General features: G+C 44.3%; 1 protein-coding gene across 3 annotated transcripts in view; it reads right to left on the reverse strand.

The window, feature by feature from the left end:
• Window positions 1-15,697, reverse strand: part of ctnnd2b (catenin (cadherin-associated protein), delta 2b) — a 1,166,477-nt gene that overhangs the window by 741,714 nt on the left and 409,066 nt on the right. For all 3 annotated transcript variants that reach the window (XM_080203490.1, XM_080203498.1, XM_080203509.1), the window contains exon 3: window positions 229-362. In XM_080203490.1, coding sequence (XP_080059616.1) covers window positions 229-362 — 134 coding nt within the window. The remainder of the gene's footprint in view (window positions 1-228; window positions 363-15,697) is intronic.

Raw genomic sequence — 15,697 nt, forward strand, 5'->3', positions numbered from 1 at the left:
GTTTCCATTCTGACAGAGGATAGGACAATTCTGGAGAGCTGGCAACTCTTAACTGTAATCAGTGCCAGTGGAATAGATATACTCCACGAGTTTTGTGTGTCAGAGTTTGGGATTCTCACAGTGTTTTTTTCTTCCCCCCATCCCTTCGCCTGATGAAAAGCACAAACACAGACACAGTTTTGCGCTCAGCATGCTACACATTTAGGAAAGCTGAACATGGGTACCTACCTGTTCTTTGACTGAAGCCAAAATAGCAGAAGTGGTCTCTGGCTCAGAGCCATCTCCATTGGAAGCAGTCAGCATGGGGCTCAGTAAGCTATTTTTTTCAGATACAGATGGCTGGTCTGGAACTGGCATAACTCCTGCATAGGGAATTGCACGAGGAAGGGAAAAGAAACAAAAAAAATCACATTAAGATAACAGGCATGTGCCTCCATGCATTACATAGAGTTACATAGGATAGAAACAGGACAAGGTCAGGATTAATGCTTCCCAGAACTCTCCTCCCAGACAAATGCAGCCTAGCATAAAATCTTCATTCTCCCTCCTATCATTATCTAACTTCCCCTTGCTTATTAGGCTCCCTCTCAAAGAATGTACTCCACCCATTAAACCTTTCAGAAACTTAAAGATCTCTTTTGAGTCACCCTTCAGCTTCCTCTTTTCTCGAGAAAACAGCCTCTCAGGGTGACAGTCCATAGAATATCAACAGTGCAGAAGGCGGCCATTTGGCTCGCTCATCGAGTCTGCACCGACCACAATCCCACCCAGGCCCTTTTCCCGTAACCCCACGTCTATACCCTGCTAATCCCCCTGGCACTAGGGTCAAGTTAGAGTAGCCAATCAACCTAATACGCACACCTTTGAACTGTGCAAGGAAACCGGAACGCCCAGAGGAAGCCAGTGCAGACACAGGGGGAATGTGCAAACTCTACAGAGACAGTGACCCGAGGCCGGGATTGAACCTGGGTCCTTGGCGCTGTGAGGCAGCAGTGCTAACTACTGTTGCACCATCTCAGATCTAGTCTCATTCTTGTAAATCTTTTTTTGCACCTTTCCCAGTGCCTCCATATCTCTTTTTTTCCCTAACATCAACTCACGTCCTGGAATTCAAACTTCTAAAAAAAGGAATCTTCATTTAAGCTCGACAGTCATTTAAAGATGATTTTAGTCTGTACCAAGTTGAAACCTAATGATTAAAAGATCAGATTTCCGAACTCAGCACTTTGTGCTGAAAGATTAGCAATCTATTAAGTCTGCATGGCAGAGATTAGTTTAATCAGCTCTCAATCAAAATGCTAAGCAGATCTGGGGTTGTGTGTTCCACCTCTGATTGAGAGTGACTGATGCCTATGTATATTCCTGGTGGACTGATCAGGGGCGGGACTGACCTTAAATACGGAAGGCAAGGCTGGGTTGGGACACTTGGGCCAAGATTTTTATCCATGGATCACAGAATTGAGAGAATTCCTGATTCCACAAACGCAGCTTCTAAGAATGTCTAACTGAATGTCAGATTTTCATTCTGGTGTAGCCAGGTTCCCTGGGCATGGGCTAGATGACTCTGCACGATTGTGGAGGTTGCCAGATAGAGAGGTGGGCTGGGTGGAAGGCCCACTTTGGCTTCCCCCCACACTGTGTCATAGTTTAATAAAACAAACAGGAAAACATCGAACACCTCCATGCACTCTCCATGGCCCAACCATCCCAGGCTATCATGCATAGCCTCATGCGTAGTTCAAGTGCCTGTAGCCCCTCACACCGTTCATGTGGATCTATGCCCCTCTGCTCACCCTGTGGCCCTTGAGAGCCTTCATGTCCACCTCTGCCCTCTGGTCCTTACTACCACTATGTCAACCTAAGCTCCCTGCCAACCTCCATCGTCCTTTATATCCTCTATGCCATCCTATGCCTCTACATGTACCCCCATAGGGCCACATTCCAAACTATGGCTTTTCACCCAACTCTTCCCCCCACCCCCACCCCATGGCTCTTTATAGCCTATGTGCCAACTTAATGTCAAAGTCTCCCCACACCAATCCTTTTCCCTATAATTACCACGCCAACCCATTTAGTATCTACCATGGGCAGACTTCAGCATCCATCCTGAGACTAGGTTACCATAAAGTTCCAAGTGTCTGCTATGACCCTTATTAATAAAAAACTCTGATCCAAAAATTGCTTCAAAAACATTATAGCTTACAACAACAAACACTTCAACATCTGCATTATCCTCACAAAAACAAGAATTGTCCCACTCCAAGGAGTCCACATCCACTTGAAACTGTCAAATTGTGAAATGATAGGCACCCTATTGTAATAATGAATGGCTGCAAAATCAGTCATGCAGCATTAATCCAGTAATGGAAACCCTTAGATTTATGTCAACAGATAAAGTGAAATAGCAAGCACTGATTTAAAAAAAACCTCCCAAATGTATTTACAAAGAGTTAAAAGGCAGGAGTTTTGACTGCCTTGATAGCTTCCTTTGACAGTTCATTTTCACACTTTAAACAGTTGTTTTGACAGCTCTGTTTAACAGGTCTTCTGGGTACTTTTAACAGAGTTTTTATTAACTCCTACTGATAATTCATCTTGGCATTTTTAACCACTGTTTGTGAAGCTTCTAGTGATCTTCACTATTCCAAGATGTTCATGCACTTTTCACCAAATTCCTGACTATTTTTTTTAGCAACCTTAAAAGGCATTCAACTTTCCTAAAGGGCACCTGGCCTCTAGAACACCTCACCTTACCAAATGGCATGTTGCACCATATCCATAGGGTACCTTACTTCTTCAAAAGGGTACCCAAGAATAGCTGTTTAAATGAATGCACGAAGTTCAGGTCTGGTCTCCACATCTTCTCTCCACACATTGGGTTTCAGATATCTCTCACACCAAAGTCACATAAATGGAAGCAACTGTTGGCTTCTGTAGGCAGCTGCCTCAGTGAATTGCACATTTGCAAATCTCAACCTGGGCTCATTCCAATGTCCACAATAGTGGTAGGTGCAGAATTTGGGGAAAGGCTTCTGGATCTGTCATTTTTTTCTATGACAGATAGCCTCTCTATCAGAGTGAAATTCAGGCCTTATATTTCCTATGATCCACCTCCATCATATTTTATTTACCTTTCCTACTTAGCGTGTAATACTGTCTAACACATCATATACATCATGTGGCTGCTTCCAATTCCAGTCAGCATACAACTCCTGTCTGCCCCTTGCGCCTTTTCAACCCGCACTTTGCCTGCCATTTAGTAAATCCCCTATACCTTCTCTGGCCAGAAACATCGGCATCTTTACAGAGTAAGGAAGGAAGCCATTAGTGGAATCAGTTCTGGCTCAGTGGTCAGAAAGTTATGGGTAACACGGTGGCACGGTGGACAGCACAGCTACCAGTGCCAGGGACCCAGGTTCACTTGGATGACTATGTGGAGTTTGCATGTCATAAATAGGCTTACATTAGCACTGCAAAAAAGCCACTATGAAAATCTAGTCACCACACCTATTTGGGTACATTGAGGGAGAATTTAGCACAGTCATTGCACTTAACCAGCACATCTTTCAGACTGTGGGAGGAAAGTGGAACTGCAGGAAACCCATGCAGACATGGGGAGAACGTGCAGACTCCACACAGATGGTGACCCAAGCCTGGAATTGAACCCGGGTCCCTTGTGCTGTGAGGCAGCAGTGCTAGCCACTGTGCTACCATGCTGAAGGATTAGCCATGGTAAATGTGTAGGGTTATGGGGATAGGGCAGGGAAGAGGGCCTGTATAAGATACTCTGTCAGAGATTTGGTGCAGACTCATTGGCCTGAATGGCCTCCTTCTGCACTGAAGGGATTCTTTGATTCAATGCTCCTATGAAATCCCACTTCACAGACCTCACCACATTATCTCGACTGACATTCTGTGTGACACTGAGGGAACGCTGCACTCTCAGAGGGCGCCCTCTTTCAGATGAGACTCTAAGCTGAAGACCTGCCCACTCTCTCAAGTGGGCAAAACAGATCCCTTGGTACTACTTTTGAAGTTAGGTGTCCTTTACAATGTTATCCCTCAACCAACATCATTAAATTTTCTGGTCATTATCCATTGCTATTTGTGGGTCTGTTTGTGAAGGGCCAGTCAAATGGGACTAACATTGATTTTGTGAAACATTATTTTAATTGTGTTCAGGAATTTTTCCAATTAGAACTGATTTCGCCAACAGTTTGATTATCTTTTTGACATGGGTAGGCGGTGAGACAAGACCGCAGGAGTTTGCAGGAGCTCATTGAAAGTGTCTGGTTAAATAATTTGTCTTATAACTTCATAAGGACACAGAAGTGATACAGTTATGTGTCTGTAAAGTCAAAGGTATCTGCATTGAGACATAAACAGTTGCATGCAAAGACTACCTTGGAAGGTAACAACTCTCGAATGTAATAGAGTCCAGGGTGATGAATGATTAGTATGCTTTTGATAGTCCTGTAACTGAGCAACTTAAGCATTTGATTGATGGATCCATCAGAATGTGTCAACTGAAGTCACTGATAAGGGGCACTGAAAATATGAGAAGACCAATGGGTAATATTGAAACATAGCAGAATTGTGGAAACATGAGATAAAACGGTCCATGCTGGAAGGGAGAATCAGAATTTGATGGGGCTGGATCAGTCAAACACTTGGGTGATAACTTCAGGATTCTCTGGGTTAAAGACTTGTTGGTGTTGTTCTTAAGCATATGTTTAATTATTGTTAATAATGATGGTTAGAATACTTAATAAATCAGTAAATATTTTCCTGAGTCCTATTGTTATCAGTTGTACCTTATGAGTAAGCAATTCCTTCCTCCAATAGGAATTTGCTGTGCACAAATTGGCTGTTGCGTTTCCGACCTGGCAACAGTGACTACAACTCAAAGGTATTTTGTGGTCTGTAAAGCAGGTTGGAATGCTCTAAGATTATGGAAGTGGCTTTATCAATGCAAGTACTTTGCTTATTTCTTGTCTCTCTTTATTGGACAGGTAATGACATTGCACCTTTGCCAACTGTGATAAAAAATAAACTGAAAGACAGAACTGCACTCCTTCCGTACTGCACTGGGCTGCCAACCTCGACTTTGCATTCAAATCTCTGAGGTGTAGCCAGCAGGTTTAATATGGAACTCTCCTTCAACCAATATTTTGGAAATTTAAATGCCTCGAGTGAGTTCTCTGAGCCTTCAACAATGCTGGTCAACTATACCACCAATCTTTGGGTCTGTGACACCTAGGTTTTTGCACTTGGTTCACCTTGCACAAATTTCAAAATTGTGGACCTATATCACTGAAGACAGGTCAAAGATCCTCAAATAAAGCAGAGAATGTTGTCAAAATTTCTTCTGTACCTTGAATTGTCTCCATTATATACTTACAATTTTGGCCAGTGTTAAAAACTCTCTTCACATGACAGAGAAAAATATTAGTTCTTTGCTTTTTCTTTCAATGTTGAAAATTGATAGTAAAGCACTTTTGCATGTAGCCAGAGTGCTTGGACAAGAAATTCCAATTTTTGTCCAAACCGAACTTACATATTACCACAGGTGAGATCTCCCAGTTCGACCAGTGCCTAAGACTGTAAACTCGGACGATCATGACAAAATAGACGTGAGTTTCAGATGAGTTTTCTCAGTCACAGCAGATGCAGCGTAGGCAAGCAGTGTGTCGACTGTTTAATTTAGGGTCAGTGCACAAATCACTATAATGATTATTATAGTGGGGATGTGTGGATCTGGAGGAACAGCGCTTACACAAATTTTGGCAAATTTCCCAAACACAGTTCCAGATGATCTCTTAATATAGGCACAGGAACAGTTATGATCAGTTAAACACCTTATCATTATCAACTGATTTTTACCTCCTGTATCCACCCTCCCTACTTCTGCACCCTTGACTGCATCCCCCCTCCTCAACCTTTAATTAATACTGTCTCTTCTCTTAATGAAAATCCATTTGCGGGGCACGTTCATGATCTCTGCTTTTTTTTTGTGCAGAAAATTGAAAAATTACAGAAGTGACAATTGTTGACATGTATACCCAATCTTAATTGACTCAAGAATGTACTCAGTATTTATGTGAACGAATAAATTTGCGATATTCCACATCACAAAAACAATAAAAGGATTATTTCATGATCTAAATCATCAACTTCATTATTTTGACATTCAACAATATATAACAACACTCAAAAAACTTGACACCATCTAAGACAAAGCAGCCCACTTGCTTGGCACCACTTCTACAAATATCCATTCCCTCCACCACGGACATTCAGTAGCAGCAGTACATACTATTCACAAGATGCACTGCGGCAATTCACCAAAGATCCTTAGACAGCACCTCTCAAACCCATGACCACTTCCATCTGGAAGGACATGGGCAGCAGATATATGGGAACACCACCACCTGAAAATTGCCCTCCAAGCCACTCACCATCCTGACTTGGAAATATATCGCTGTTCCTTCTCAGTCGCTGGGTTAAAATCCTGGAATTCCCTCCCTAATGGCATTGTGGATCAACCCACAGAACATGGACTGCGGCGATTCAAGAAGGCAGCTCATCACCACCCTCTCAAGGGCAACTAGGGATGGGCAATAAATGCTGGCCAGCCAGTGATGCCCATGTCCCATGAATGAATGAAAATAATGATCATTATTCATTAAGATTGAATTTACATTTGTACCCACAAATGCCCTTTCTCTGGGCTGTACAGCCTGGCCACCCAGATGCACACCTCTCTTACCAGCACATCACCCCTCCAAAATTGCAAAACCTCCCTCCCCCACTATCCTTTTCCCCCATTCAGACTGCACCACCTCCCTCCCTCCTCCAGCAGTTTTCTGCTTTCAGTGAGGTGTTCAGGGGACAAGGCCAGAACCTCAATGAAGTTTCTGTGAAAATCTCCTAGTCAGAACACTCCGGTGCCTGTTCGGGTATACCAAGGGAGAATTTAGCATGGTCAGTGTGCCTAACCAGCACGTTTTTTGCACTGTGGGAGGAAACTGGAGCGGGGAGAACATGTAGACTCTACACAGACAGTGATCCAAACCGGGAATCAAACCCGGGTCCCTGGCACTGTGAGGGACTCAGGTTCAATTCCCAGCTTGGGTCACCGTCTGTCTGTTTTCCCTGGAGGTGTTTTGATTTCCTCCCACAGTCCGAGGCACATGGGGTGCAGCACTCATGGCTGGGGTGCAGGAGATCCAGCAACAGCAGAAGGCAGAGGAAACAGGCAGAGTATTGGTGTTGGGAGAGGTCAGGGGAGGGAATAATCCAAGTCTGTGGGACAGCAGAGCCACCATTGAGATCGAGAGCTTGGGGGGCGATCGGGGGGAGGCAGGGTGGAATGGAGGGGCACCACTGAGATTGAGATTTGAGGGGAGGTGGGGGGGGGCAGGGTGGAATGGAGGGGCATCACTGAGATTGAGAGTTGGCAGAGGGGCGAGTAGAATGCAGGGGCATCACAGATTCAGAGCAGAATGTGGGGGGAATTAGGGTGGGAGCGTGGGGCCACCATCACTATCAGGAGCAGGAAAAGGGGCCGCCATTGAGAGCAGAAGTGGATGAAGAGCCTGCCATTTTGATTGAAGGAGGGAGAAAATTCAGCAGTAAGATTTGTTGTTTATTTTTCCTAATATAACACATAGAATATAACACTGATGTCCTCATAATATCGTTTGATGGCTAATGATCACTCTGATGCAGAATGATTTCTTTTGACGTCACTTCTATCCTGTAATCACTTCTGGATGCTAATGATTATTTCCAGAAATTGCACAACCTATTATGGTTCTTAAAAATTCATTCATGGGACATGAGTGGTCACTGGCTGGCTGGCATTTATCGTCCATTCCGAGTTGCACGAGAGCAGTTGAGAGTCAACCACATTGCTGTGGGTCTGGAATCAAATGTACACCAGACCAGCTAAGGACAGCAGATTTCCTTCCATAAAGGACATTAGTGAACCAGATGGGCTTTCCCAACAATTGACAGTAGTTTCACGATCATCAGTAGATTCTTAATTCCAGACATTTTTTTATTGAATTCCAATTCCACCATTTGCTGTGAAGGATTTGAAGCTGGGTCCCCAGAACACGAGCTGAGTTTTCGGATTAATAGTCTAGTGATAATTCAACTAGGCCATTGCCTCCCTAGTGTTGAGCACTTTGATGACTTCTGAAGGAGAAGCCATGATATAGATGTGAAAAGGTGGCAAATTGAGCAGTTTTGATGATGAATGATAACTGTTTCTGCAATCAAAGACTTATTCTGAATTACACTTTTTGATGCCAAATGATGTACTAATGATTTTGAGTTCAATTGAATGCAAAATCAATGTCAGAACTTTCTGGTAGGATATTGACCCAAGTAATTTAAGTAGACAGCACATTCAGTAAGAAATTGACTGCTCTGAGTCATCTGAAATAACAGAATATTGAGGTGTCAATTAGTAATGTATAGGCAAAGCTAACAGATAATTGGGTTAATAAAGCTTTGCTGTTAATTAACAAGCTGATGCATTTTTATTGTCATTCTGATTTTCTCACATCACAGTGACAGCTATCAAAAAGGGGCAACATGTTCGTAATTTAAATCTGATCATGCCACAAAATTAAATCATTCTACCGTTCACAAAAACATATCGCAGGAACACAGGTTTTTGGGGAACATGCAATTTTAGAGGAATGTTTTTATTTCCTCTTATTCATTTCACAAGAGGACAGAAGTCTAAAAACTCCTTCTCAAGGACAACTCAGGGTGGGCAATAAAAGCTGGTGTCACCTCTGAGGCTCACATCCTGAGAATGAATGGATAAACCCAAGAGAAGAAAAGATGCTCAAGTGTTTAATATGAGTGTTGAAGACTATCTCAAGGATGGTGAAATTCTGCAGATGCTGGGCAGAACCAAAGAATGGGAATGTGTCAGGTTCTGACTGAAAACCTGCCTGTTTCTCCTGGGAGAAATAGGCAGGTTTACTCTCCAGATCCTTTGACACTGCCAAAAAAAAGCAGGGGGGTTATATTTTGCACTGTCATCCTTGAGGGGCTGGACCTAAAGATGCCAGCATGGCCTGCTCCACGGGAATTGGAGCGCTCTTTTTAAAGGGCATCCCAATCTCAAATTGAAGTCCCCTCTCCCCCCATCATTGTTAGCATTGGGGCACTAATGCAGACATCACCCGCTCCTTCTTCCTGATCAATCCAGACATCCATCCCTCCTGCAAAGCAGGCATCACCCCTAACACCCCCCCACCCTCCACCATTGCCACTGACACCCTGCCCCATCCCCCCAACATAATGGGGTTTCCTAGAGGCTTCAACCTGGCACTGCCAACCTGGCATGCTAACTCTATCATTTCCTTCACCACCCATGGGCTATACTCACCTCCAAGCCCTGGATTGTTATCACAACAGATGCCATTTTTAGGAACCACTGGAGATTCCCGTCGAAGTCATGGGGTAGGGAATGGAACATATTGGAAACCCAAAAGGCACTGTGCAAAGCCGTTTCTGCATATTTAAGTGTATTTAAATTGATGGGAATCAGGTTCATGCCCTTGATGGGCTTCACCTTATTATATTGCCAGTAGAGGGGAGAAGCTGGGGGGAGAAGTAGGTCTCATTCTGAGGTCTATCCTGCATAAATCCCATTATGGTCCTCTCATGAGAGTTAGCAGCCATAAAAGGACTTGCGCTTGTGCCAAAACCTCAGCTGTTTTATTTTATAGACCCATCGAGTCTGCACTGACTCTCTGAGAGTATCTTGCCCAGGGTGCTCTACCTTGTCCCATCCACATACCCCACACATTGACCATGACAAATCTATCTAATCTACCCAGATCCACCCCGCCCTGCCCTATCTGCATAACCCCATGCACTTACTCTGCTAATCTATCTAATCCTACATACCTTGGGACACTAAGGTACAATGTTCTATCCACCTAACCTGCACATCTTTGGACTGTGGGAGGAAACTGGTGCACCTGGAGGAAACCCACGTAGATATGAGGAGGATGTGCAAATTCCACACAGACAGTGATCCAAGACTGAATTGAACCCGGGTCCCTGGAGCTTAGAGGCAATACTCTGGTCAACATACACATGCAAGATTCCTGTATTTACCGTTTAACGGACCATGCAGACAAACAGATTGATCTGAATACAATGCATGATAAATTGTTTCCAATGTGTTGATGGTAGTCCAATGGTTTAGCATCTGTCACACTGGGAGAACTCAAGAGGTCACCGCTGGAGATTTCTAACAGCAGCAACTCAGAGATGGCTTCCAGCTGATGCCAGGCTGTGCTGTCAAAAATAGCAGCAGAGAGATCCCCATCCAACGTTGGAAGTCCTGTTCCTGCAAGTCATGCCACACATCACTGTCCCTCTGTTCACTGCAGTATTAACACCAATGTACAAACTCCATACTAGTAGTTGGCAGTGCTACCTCACAGTGTTAGGGATTCAGAATCAATTCCTGACTTGGGTCACTGTCTGTGTGGAGTTTGCACACTCTCCGTGTATCTGTGTGGGTTTCTTCCAGGTGCTCCGGTTTCCTCCCACAGTCCAAAGATGTGTGGATTAGGTGGATTTGCCATGCAAAATTGCTCCAGTGTCCTGGAATGCATAGGTTAGATGGACTGGGGGGGCGGTGGTGGTAAATGTGTGGGGTTGTGGGAATAGGGCTGGAGGTGGGGTTGTTGTTGGTGCAGATTCGATGGGCTGAATGGCCTTCTTCTGCACTGTAGAGTTTCCATGATTCTATGACTCCCTCTGTGTGTAGAGCTCTACATAAGTTAAATGTCAACAAGAACTCTGTTGTGCATTTATTCTGTTTCAGAATCACAGAATCCCTACAATGCAGAAGGAGGCCATTCAGCCTATTGAATCTGCACTGGCCACAATCCCACTAAGGCCCTATTCCGGTAACTCCAAATATTTCCCCTGCTAATCCCCTGGCACTAGGGTTAATTTTGCATGGTCAATCAACCTAACCCATGTATCTTTGAACTGTGGGAGGAAACCCTTGTAGACACAGGGAGAATGTGCAAACTCAACACAGACAGTGACCCAAGGTCAGTACTGAACCCGGGTCCCTAGTGCTGTGAGGCAGCAGTGCTAACCACTGTGCCACCGTGCCTCCCCGTCTCATCACAACAAGCGTAAGATGCTACAAGTTGATCTGCCTGGTCTCCTGAATCAGGTTCTTTGGTGTTTGCCTTTATCATTTCACTACTTTGACTGCACTGGCATTTCAAAAAGCATGATTTAAATCACTCTAAATGATGGGAACCTTTTGTGAGGCATAGGTTCTTTAAAAACGTCTACTTCGTTCAGTGAGGTTGGGGTGGATTTGTTTAAAATAATTCGGTTTGCTTTATAATCGATACAATTTTTCAGTTGTGAAATTACCTTGCAAGCCTATCCTTCAAAACATGGGGCTGAGGTACACGACTTAAAATCCAATAAAGAACAGTGCATGCTCACCATCCAACCCCAGGATTAGTTTATAGCCTTCAATTTACTCTCCTGTATTGGTGTTTTTAAGATAATTTTATTTGAGAATGCAGAGACTTAGAATATAAACAGCAATGAATGGGAACCAGAACTGAACTTGTAGAGGGAAGAATTTCAGCTCAGGCAGCTTTGCTTATCACTCATACCCTGAGATTAGATGACAGGTATATTACCAGAATCCATAATCTACTTTTTTTTTAGTAATTGATTTATTGCCTCAAGTTACATCGGTGCCTGTCACTGAGCTACACATAGGGCCTGCGGAGCCCAGTCACTTGGAACAGATTTTCCACACGACTGTCTATACTGACAGCGTGGGGTAGCAATTAATCTTCGGACAGTGGTACAAGTAGGAGGTATCAGATTGGTCGCTGGTCATATATCCTGGTCTATTTTCAGTTCCATTGACTTAATTCACACTGAAGGAACTGTTGGTTACAGAATTTGTGGTTGAAAATTAGCCAACGATAAACAGGCAAGGACAATAAGGCCAAAGGCTGACTTGACAAAGATATTGCAAATTTGAAGAAAGCAGACACTGTAGTGAAAGATCAAACGCGAATGAGGAGAACAGTTGTGCCTGTCGCACCTCCATGCTTAGCACAAAGGAATTCCAATAGGGATATCCTGCCTGAGATACAAGATGTGAGTTACAGAATTCAGCACTCAAGGCACTGCTTGTCGTGGCCCAATGGTGAAGAGAGATAGAGAGAGGTCTGCTCCCAATGACTTCTGCCAATGCCCCCAAAACTCATGATGGGCGCAATTTTCCCAAATTTTGAAAGTCGGGATTTTCATCCCGAAAGCGTAAAATCCTGCCCAAGATGAACGGACCTTTCCATGGTCTGCTCCTCTCCTGCTACAATTCCTGTGGCAAGTAGGATCAAAAAATTCACCCCTAAGTGTTGTCCCCCAGTGGAAAAATTGGTGAGATTCCCACTAGGTGGGTCAGCATGATCCAAATTGCAATCCACCCGCATATTTTTGTCAAATGTGGGGTGATTCCCACCAGGAAAGAGATGCGAGGGACATAAAGACATTGGCATGACCTCAGAAATTGGGGTGCCCTCCAGGCCACCCTCCTGATCTCTTCCTCCCTCATTCATCTCCCCCTAACAGGTTGACATCAGGTACCCCCACAACACAACCTCCACAAGTGAATGAATTCCCCTGTGGGGTTGCCAACGGTACCCCCTTTCAGCCGCCCACCTCTCACCCACTCTTCAAGGCCCCCTTGACTCCACAACTCACTTCCCTTTCAGACCCCACTCCTCATGCCTCCTTCAGGCCTGTTGCTTGGCACTTCCAACCTGGCAATATAAAGTAACCCATGTCAGAATTGCAAAGAACAGTAGAGGAGCTATTCCTGATGTTCTGGCCAATATTTATCCTTCAATCATTAAAACCAAAAAAAAAAATCTGGTCATTGTCACATTAATTATCATATTGGGAATTAAAACTCAGAGGTCATAGTGGAATCAGGAGCTGGGAGGGGGTTTCTTTATTTTTAAAACCTGCCATGGCCTTGCCTCATTCTATGTCTGGAATCTTCTCCAACCCTAAAACCTCTGAGATTGCTGCTTGACTGTAATTCTGGCCTCTTGTTCATCTCCAATTATAAACTAGTGGCTTTGCCTAGGCCCTAAGCTCCAGAATTTCATCACTACACCATTCTGCCTCGATCTCTACCTTGATTTTCTCCTCTAAGACACTTCTGGAAATCACTCTATGACCAAGCTTTTAGCCATCTGACCTTATATATCCCCTTTTGTGGCTCACTGTTATATCTGCTGCATAATGATCCCGTGAAACAACTTGGGACACTCACAGAACATAGAATATAGAACAGTACAGCACAGTACAGGCCCTTCAGCCCTCAAAGTTGTGCCAAGCTTTGTCCGAAACCAAGATCAAGCTATCCGATTCCCTATCATTCTGTGTGCTCCACGTGCCTATTCAATTACTGCTTGAAAGTTCCTAAAGTGTCTGATTCCACTATTACAGCAGGCAGTCCATTCCACACCCCAACCACTCTCTGAGTAAAGAACCTACCTCAGACATCTCTCCTATATCTCCCACCATGAACCTTATAGTTATGCCCCCTAGTAACGGCTACATCTACCTGAGGAAATAGTCTCTGAACGTCCAATCTATCCCCCCTCATCGTCTTATAAACCTCTATTCAGTCACCTCTCATCCTCCTCTGTTCTAAAGAGAAAAGCCCTAGCCCCCTCAACCTTTCCTCATAAGATCTAATCTCCAAACCAGGCAGCATCCTGGTAAATGTCTTCTGCACTCTGTCCAATGCTTCCACATCCTTCTTATAATCTTATAATAACCTGAACTGCATACAATATTCCAAATGTGGTCTCACCAACGTCTGGTATAGTTGAAGCATAATCCCAGAGCTCTTAAACTCAAACCCTTTGTTAATAAATGCTAGCACACGATAAGCCTTCTTCATGGCTCTATCTACTTGAGTGGCAACCTTCAGAGATCTGTGGACACGAACCCCAAGATCTCTCTGTTCCTCCACATTCCTCAGAACCTTGCTGCTGGCCCTGTAATCCGCATTCAAATTTGTCCTAGCAAAATGAATCACTCATACTTATCAGGGTTAAACTCCATCTGCCACTTTTCAGCCTAGCTCTGCATCCTATCAATGTCTCTTTGCAGCCTACAACAGCCCTCCACCTCATCCACTACTCCACCAATCTTGGTGTCATCAGCAAATTTACTGACCACCCTTCAAGTCATTGATAAAAATCACAAATAGCAGAGGACCCAGCACTGATCCCTGTGGTACACCACTGGTAATTGGTCTCCAGTCTGAAAATTTTCCATTCACCACCACCCTCTGTCTTTTATGAGATACAGTAAGAAGTCTCACAATGCCAGGTTAAAATCCAACGGGTTCATTTGGTAGCAAAAGCCACTAGCTCTCAGGACTTTGCCCCTTCGTCAGGTGACTTTTTCCTCTTGACAAGACATTCAACCTCTTTTGTGAACCATGGTTCCATCATGCGACCATTTCCTCCCTGCCTGACAGGGACATACCTATCAAGGACACGCAGTATTTGTTCCTTGAAAAAGCTCCACTTTTCATTTGTGTCCATACCTAACAGTTTCTGTTCCCATCTTATGCTCCCTAATTCTTGCCTCATAATTACCCCTCTCCCAATTATAAATCTTGCCCTGCTGTATGGCCCTTTTCCCTCTCTATTGCATTAATGAAAGACACCAAATTGTGGTCACTATCTCCTAAGTGCTCTCCCACAAACAAATGTAACACTTGGCCCGGTTCATTACCCAGTACCAAGTCCAACGTGGTCCCACTTCTTGTCGGCTTATCCACACATTGTGTGTCACACACTGTACAAAAAGCATCCCATCCAAACTATTTGACCTATAAAGGTTCCAATCAATATTTGGAAAGTTAAAGTCACCCATGATAACTACCTTCTGACCTCCATGCCTATCCATAATCTGCTTTGCAATTTCCTCCTTTGCATCTCTATTAGTATTTGGGGGGCTATAGAAAACTCCTAATAACGTGACCGCTCCTTTCCTATTTCTAACTTCAGCCTATATTTCCTCGGCAGATCCCCCTCGAACTGCCTTTCAGCAGACGTTAAACTATCCTTGATTAGCAAAGCTTCTCCTCCATCTCTTTTACCACCTTCCCTACTATACCCCAGGACTTCCAACAGTCATTCCTGTCCCTTTTCTAAACATGTCTCCGTAATGGCCATAGCATCGTAGTCCCAAGTACCAATCCAAGCTCCAAGTTCACCTACCTTATTCCGGATGCTCCTTGCATTGAAGTAGGCGCACTTCAACCCACCTACCTGTCTGCCGGTATACTCCTGCAACCTTGATACCCTCCTCACTACACTCAACACTGGCTTCTTGACTACAGCTCGTTTTCCCATCCCCTGACAAATTAGTTTAAACCCCCCCCCCAAAGCGCAAATTTCCTTCCCAGAATATTGGTGCCCCTCTGGTTCAGGTGCAAACCGTCCTGTTTGTACAGGTCCCACCTTCCCCAGAATGTGCTCCAACTAGCCGTGTAACTGAAACCCTCCCTTCGACACCATCCCTGCAGCCACGTGTTTATCTGCACTCTCTCCCTGTTCCTCAACACGCTCGCACA

Source organism: Carcharhinus amblyrhynchos, chromosome 2 (genome assembly GCF_965287045.1).
Source record: "Carcharhinus amblyrhynchos chromosome 2, sCarAmb.v2.hapA, whole genome shotgun sequence".
Taxonomy (NCBI): Eukaryota; Metazoa; Chordata; class Chondrichthyes; order Carcharhiniformes; family Carcharhinidae; genus Carcharhinus; species Carcharhinus amblyrhynchos.